This window comes from Pecten maximus, chromosome 13 (genome assembly GCF_902652985.1).
Source record: "Pecten maximus chromosome 13, xPecMax1.1, whole genome shotgun sequence".
Lineage (NCBI taxonomy): Eukaryota > Metazoa > Mollusca > Bivalvia > Pectinida > Pectinidae > Pecten > Pecten maximus.
This window is the reverse complement of record NC_047027.1, coordinates 8710233-8717780: the sequence shown is the minus strand read 5'-3', so window position 1 is coordinate 8717780 and position 7548 is coordinate 8710233. Positions and strand designations below refer to the sequence as shown.

The 7548-nt window shown below is 39.4% G+C and overlaps 1 protein-coding gene across 1 annotated transcript; it reads right to left on the bottom strand.

Annotated features, from left to right (window-relative positions):
• Window positions 1-470: 470 nt before the first annotated feature.
• LOC117341163 lies at window positions 471-5115 on the bottom strand. Its single transcript, XM_033903009.1, has 3 exons — window positions 4923-5115; window positions 3711-3890; window positions 471-2391 (listed from the first exon to the last, which is right to left on the bottom strand). Exons 2-3 carry the CDS (start codon window positions 3823-3825, stop codon window positions 2186-2188), a joined length of 321 nt encoding a protein of 106 aa, XP_033758900.1. The 5' UTR covers window positions 3826-3890; window positions 4923-5115; the 3' UTR covers window positions 471-2185.
• Between the last annotated feature and the right edge of the window lie 2433 nt (window positions 5116-7548).

Sequence of the window (7548 nt, the reverse complement as noted above, 5' to 3'; positions counted from 1 at the left end):
TCCTCGTATAGTTGATATTTTGAAACGTGGAGTCCGTCTATCATGTTGTATACGCTGTAAGAACATGAAATAGTAATATATACATTATGTATGAATACAAAAATATGACATGCAGGAATAGCACTTATTCAAATAAAAATCTATTATATAAAAAATATGGCATTTATTAAATCATTAGGGTACAGTACACATTAGATCAAGGAACAAAGAGATTGTACATACCATGTAACGCGTCTGACACACAGAAAATATATGCATACGATACACATCAAATAAATGACGTAATGAGGTCACATGAACAGGGCAGTCACGTGACTTTCAAATGTTAGACCAATTGATCACATAGCGACCACAGGCGCTTGCATAAAAAAGGAGAAATAAAAATCAATTATGATATCAGTGGTATGTGTACTGTGTAATTACACAGTACACATACCACTGATATCATAATTTATTTTTATTTCTCCTTTTTTATGCAAGCGCCTGTGAAAGCGACGATATATATGTCTACTCTCTAATGTGTCTTGTTTCACAAGGACTTAAAAAGAATCTGAATCTTACGCCCAGGAAAGTTGACCTAGTCCATTCTGATGTCAATGGACCGGGAGATACACTATCCTCCTACAGGTGTCAATGGACCGGGAGATACAATATCCTCCTACAGGTGTCAATAGACCGGGATATACATTATCCTCGTATAGGTGTCAATGGACCGGGAGATACACTATCCTCCTACAGGTGTCAATAGACCGGGAGATACAATATCCTCCTACAGGTGTCAATAGACCGGGATATACACTATCCTCGTATAGGTGTCAATGGACCGGGAGATACACTATCCTCCTACAGGTGTCAGTGGACCGGGATATACACTATCCTCCTACAGGTGTCAATAGACCGGGAGATACACTATCCTCCTACAGGTGTCAATGGACCGGGAGATACACTATCCTCCTACAGGTGTCAATAGACCGGGAGATACACTCCTCCTACAGGTGTCAATGGACCGGGAGATACACTATCCTCCTACAGGTGTCAATAGACCGGGATATACACTATCCTCCTACAGGTGTCAATAGACCGGGAGATATACTATCCTCCTACAGGTGTCAATGGACCGGGAGATACACTATCCTCCTACAGGTGTCAATAGACCGGGAGATACACTATCCTCCTACAGGTGTCAATAGACCGGGAGATACACTATCCTCCTACAGGTGTCAATAGACCGGGAGATACACTATCCTCCTACAGGTGTCAATAGACCGGGAGATACACTATCCTCCTACAGGTGTCAATAGACCGGGAGATACACTATCCTCGTATAGGTGTCAGTGGACCGGGATATACACTATCCTCCTACAGGTGTCAATGGACCGGGAGATACACTATCCTCCTACAGGTGTCAATGGACCGGGAGATACACTATCCTCCTACACGTGTCAATAGACCGGGAGATACACTATCCTCCTACAGGGGTCAATGGACCGGGAGATACACTATCCTCCTACAGGTGTCAGTGGACCGGGAGATACACTATCCTCCTACAGGTGTCAATAGACCGGGAGATACACTATCCTCCTACAGGTGTCAATGGACCGGGAGATACACTATCCTCCTACAGGTGTCAGTGGACCGGGAGATACACTATCCTCCTACAGGTGCCAATGACCTTATTAGTACAGCTTTACAAACATAGATAAACAAATACATAACAAACAATGTCACTATCCAGTAGTCATCATATGTAAATGTACTGGCTATATTGTCAGATAGTCAGTCTAACACAATATGGTTACTATCAAATATTAAAGTCGCAGCATGATATTTCATTAGCTATTATATTTAGACACAATTTAATTAAAATCTAGATGGTCATTCTCAATACGTTATATGAACGTAGTGAGAATGACCACGTAGATTTTAATTCGATTGATTTAGACAAAACCCACAGCACACGCGACAAAACGTGGAGGCCTGATTCTTCCTTGTATATGTTTCCAGTATAATCGGCGTATCTTAATGTAACGGATAGAAAGTAACGGTGATCAAAAAGTAACTTGATCAATTTTTAAGGTATCAAAATTCGTTTTAAAGTATCGCTAAATTTCTTCATATATATATCCGCTGATTTTAAACTATCTCTAAATTTCGTCACATATATATCCGCTGATTTTAAACATCACTAAATTTCTTCACATATATATCCGCTGATGCCGATGCAGAGACAAGGCCAGAAGAGATTTCCTGAGTAACACATGCAGTTACTAAGGAATGGGACAGACGGGATGGAGCTCCAGAGGTCCGAGTCTGTACTCAGCGGGGTCCCATCGTCCATCTTCCACACTCCCCCGGACTGAGACCCGGATATCCAAAATGGAACCAAGGGAACTGTGAACATAAAGTTAATGTTATAGAACCACCAGACAACAAAATTAACACGACGGTAAATTTATACAATATCTCATTAAAGTATACACCTACAGTTGTGTTATTTGTCACAATAACGTGATTTGAGATTGGTGTTTAGTTTATGTGGAGAGTTTGGAGGTCGCTTTACAGTGACAATTCACTGATATGACATGTTACAGACACATTGGTAGGACATCTCTCCAGGATAAATTAAATTGTGCATCCGATTAGGTGGTGTGCGTCAAACAGAGGTCACCATGCGCCATGACAAAGCATTGTGTCACTGACTGGGAATGAACCAAAACCTTCTTCAAAGAATTAACTAAAGGCAACAACACCAATCTTAATGACGTCATTGTGTCCCTGACTGGGAAAGAACCAAAACCTTCTTCAAAGAATTAACTAAAGACCAACAACACCAATCTTAATGACGTCATTGTGTCCCTGACTGGGAAAGAACCAAAACCTTCTTCAAAGAATTAACTAAAGACCAACAACACCAATCTTAATGACGTCATTGTGTCCCTGACTGGGAAAGAACCAAAACCTTCTTCAAAGAATTAACTAAAGACCAACAACACCAATCTTAATGACGTCATTGTGTCCCTGACTGGGAAAGAACCAAAACCTTCTTCAAAGAATTAACTAAAGACCAACAACACCAATCTTAATGACGTCATTGTGTCCCTGACTGGGAAAGAACCAAAACCTTCTTCAAAGAATTAACTAAGACCAACAACAACAATCTTAATGACGTCATTGTGTCATCGAATGGAACAGAAACCCCGCCCTTCTTTACAGGGATGAGCTAAAGATCAACAACAACAATGTAATAAGAGAACAATGAGAATTAGAGACATCAGCGAGACATGCAGAAAGGACAGAAAAATAGGATCTAAAATTTAGTGGTCAATTTCAAATTAACATCAACTCTGGTCAATACACAAATGTACATCATCAGATAAACTCCCAGTAGATATAATCCCATTATACCATCAAATCTAAATTCCCAGTAGATATAATCCCATCATACCATCAAATCTAAACATTCATATACAGTGATACAATAGTAAGGTCGAGTGGCATAGAGGTAGATCGGTCGGGCGTTAACAGGTATGGATCACCTGTCTCAGTACGAAGTGGGGCTTCACCGGGTACTCAGGTTCCCTCGATACTAGGACCGCACTTCCATCCGGGTCATCAGGACTGATTTATATAAGTTGGCGTAACTTTTGTCGCAACAGTAAGATAATTTTACAAACAGAATTAAAGGTTCATCATAATACAACATGACTCACGTAATATCATCTTGATGAGTTCTTCGTGTTTTTGCCTGCTGTTCACGTGGACAAGTCTGGCCTGTTGTGATTTACAAACACTTTCAGCGATACTTTTAGACGACGGGAGAATCATCGGTACTACACTGACACACCAGTCTAGTGATGGAATGTAACTGTAGCCTATACGGCGACAGTCAGCTGTAACACAGTTAAACATAAAGGTCAAACGGCAATGATAAGGTCGGGAGAAGGAATACCAGAAAGGTCACCAGAAAGGTCACCAGAAAATTCACCAGAAAGGTTACCAAAAAATTCACCAGAAAGGTCACCAGAAAGGTCACCAGAAACCAGAAAGGTCACCAGAAAGGTCACCAGAAAAGTCACCAGAAAGGTCACCAGAACGGTTACCAGAAAATACACCAGAAAGGTCACCAGAAAGGTCACCAGAAAGGTCACCAGAAACGTCACCAGAAACGTCACCAGAAACGTCGGCAGAAACATCGACAGTAAAGACTGTAAAGTTAGCAATGGGTACAATAACCAGACGTGTGAACAGTATCAACATAAAGGTCGAACGTAAGGTCAACAGAGGGGTCGACGATAGGGTCAACAGAGGGGTCGACGATAAGGTCAACAGAGGGGTCGACGATAGGGTCAACAGAGGGGTCGACGATAGGGTCAACAGAGGGGTCGACGATAGGGTCAACAGAGGGGTCGACGATAGGGTCAACAGAGGGGTCGACGATAGGGTCAACAGAGGGGTCGACGATAGGGTCAACAGAGGGGTCGACGATAGGGTCAACAGAGGGGTCGACGATAGGGTCAACAGAGGGGTCGACGATAGGGTCAACAGAGGGGTCGACGATAAGGTTAATAGAAAAGAAAGTAAATAATTGTACATGTAAATGATTCGTTAGATTACTGTGTTTATTTTTGAATATCACAAAATTTATGAACTTGTTGTTAACAAATCTAGGTTAAATCAAAAGATATCTGAAGAATTATAACAATAGTAAACTTTGTTTATTTTACAACAATTTCGAAACATGTTATTTAACACACGTTGCCATGTTATATTTCTATTATCCATTAACTCAGGTAAATTCCTAGTATTATCTATGTTACAATAATGCGAAAAGGTGTGTATACCCCATAGTGAACTATACGAAATAACTACGAACTTGGACCACTTCAATAACCCAGGGAAATCACGAGAATTCACAAACATACCATTAATCCAGATCTTTGTATCCGGTGACGCCGTACCTTTACGTACATCGTTCACATCGGCAAAAGAATGTCCCCTACAAACCGTGGTCGACGAGGAAAATGTCACGCCATCACACGTACCTTTGTTAGCACACAAAGCGATACAGCGGAGAGCGGAGGAGTTCTGATGGACGAACAGTGGACTGGGAAATATCAGCCCTTCTCTATCTCCATTTTCCAGCCATTTAGATTTTCTGATGCTGCAGAAAACTGGAACAACTGAAGAAAAGGAAATTGTTAATATATTCCTAATGGCAAATCGACACTGAAAATGGTACTCGGGACCAATAAATGGCAAGTAGAAACTAGGTAAACGGAGCAACACAGGGCAAACGATTATAAAAACAAATTTGTCCATACATGTAGTTAGTAATAGTTTATACTAATACAGACCGGTAATAAGTAAAGCATGAGGATCTAAATCAATTAAACATAGTGGGTTTTTGTTCCATGGTCTATCTCATCTCTATCAACCTCCGGGTTGTTTTTTTAATGAAAATTCGACATTTTACTATGGATAAAGATAGCATATTAAATGTTTAAGGTCAGTATCCGTTGTCAATGGAGATCGCGATATAATCATGTTGCAGATAATCGTTCCGTAAATAGCGATGGTTCCTTTATAATGATTAATTCTGAGAATCAGTTTCTGACCACGTTAATAAAATCAAATATGAACCAGAACAGGTTGCTAACCCTACAGCCCCAACACTAATAAACAATTAAACGCTTGGTAGATTGTATTTATTGGCAAGATCAATGCAATCTGGGTGACAGATAAATAGAATGACGCCCTCATTCTATTTATCTGTCACCCAGAGTGCATTGATATTGACAATAAATACAATCTAACAAGCGTTTAGTTGTTATATTTACATTAAGATACGTTAAACTTCACTTTCTCTTTGCTAAATCTGGGGTTTAAGTTCAGCTATTCCCCTGTTTGTTCAATTGAAAGAACGGCACATGTATGTGAAATCGATTTCATTGTAGTGCTTGGTTTGCATTCGAATTGATGTGTAATACAAAGCCTCGCCGTGACTATGATCAACAAAGCACCAAATTGACGTCACAATTACGCGATTGTTCTAAGTCGAAATCCTAGCTGGGTTTGATTCACCCGCAACGCATTGCCAAACATTTTTTTGACGCTGTCGGAAGTGACGTCATGTGATCTGGGCTGCATTTATATGGCGATCAATACCATCTGGTTTAACACAGGAGTAATGGGAGACTGTCACATAGAATGTAAATATTTAGGTATAAATGACGACAGAAATAGTATGCTTATGCTGTTTTGTAGACGGAGGCCATGGTAAAATGATATTATTGTTCTGTTGGAACTCCTGTGGGGTTAACTGTCAAGCTTAATTATTTTCCACGCATGAATACCGGTGTGTGGCGATGGTGAACAAAACGCTGTTGTACTTTATTGAACATGAATTTATTAATTTATACACCAAAGTTGTTAATGACACTAAAACCTCTATAATGGCCACTTTAACTATACAACAATTAAGCTAATCCCCCTGTATTGACCCGTGTACCTGTTCAGAGTTTAACGTAAGAAGACAATTTACAAAAAGATGTCGCCAAAACAATGTTTATATGTATCAAACAAGAACTTTGTTTTAAATGGTTTTAAACCATTTTTTGTAAGACAATCTTATATGCTAATAGAGTCTCGTAAGACAAACATGGCTGGGTATTGATGCATTTTTAATGGTTTAAACTATAAAATGGCGATGATTGGTTTTCTTAAATTGAAGAGCCAATATTGTTTTACCTCAGGTGGTTGACACGCGTACATTTGGATTATCGCCATATTTGGCATAGACTTTCCCAAAACTTGACCATACTGGACATTGGCTACGTACAGTCGCAGATCTGGATATATTTTATCGATTCTGTTTGAATCATTAAAAACATACTTGACTAAATTGTCCCTTTAAAAGGCTACATGATTCTCCTCCCCAAATCAGTCGCTATGGTGATTAATTGAACTGGTATTCGTAAAAGAAGTCGCGTCGATAAGCGATGGATGAAACAAAGTCCGTTATAAACTTCCGTCGTAAAAATGTTTAAACAGATCTAAGTGCAAATCATAGCGGCGGGTGATTGTCACAATAGAATAGACATCATCGAACCTGTTCTGTTGACAATAAAGTAAATATAGAATACAAAAATGTACTTCATGTTTTACTGTATCATACTTACCAAATCCAACACGCACGTTTATATACCATATACTTATCAATGTTAGGTAATGTTCAATACTCGAAAGCTAAAACGTTTTTAAAACCTGCTTCCTGTGTTATGACAACCAATGTCGCAAGAAAACTTCAGTTGAGGCGACGAATTCAATCGATATGCTTTATTCGATGTGCATATATATTTCAGCGTTTTCTGGTTTCTTTGGCCGAATGTTTTATATTCCTTTGTATTATCTGATGAAATGGTGAATTATCAGAGGTAATACAGTGTATAATTATTACTATCATTATTAAACTGGTAGTTTTGTTTAAATGTTGTTTCGTGTTGATAGTGTCATCACGCTGAAATGCCACAACTGGACACTACATACCAC

Coding starts and splice junctions, on each gene's coding strand:
- LOC117341163 (XM_033903009.1), bottom strand. CDS start 3,825: ATGATTCTCCCGTCGTCTAAAAGTATCGCTGAAAGTGTTTGTAAATCA. Junction 2,392..3,710: donor ACTCATCAAGATGATATTAC/GTGAGTCATGTT, acceptor TTATGTTCACAG/TTCCCTTGGTTCCATTTTGG.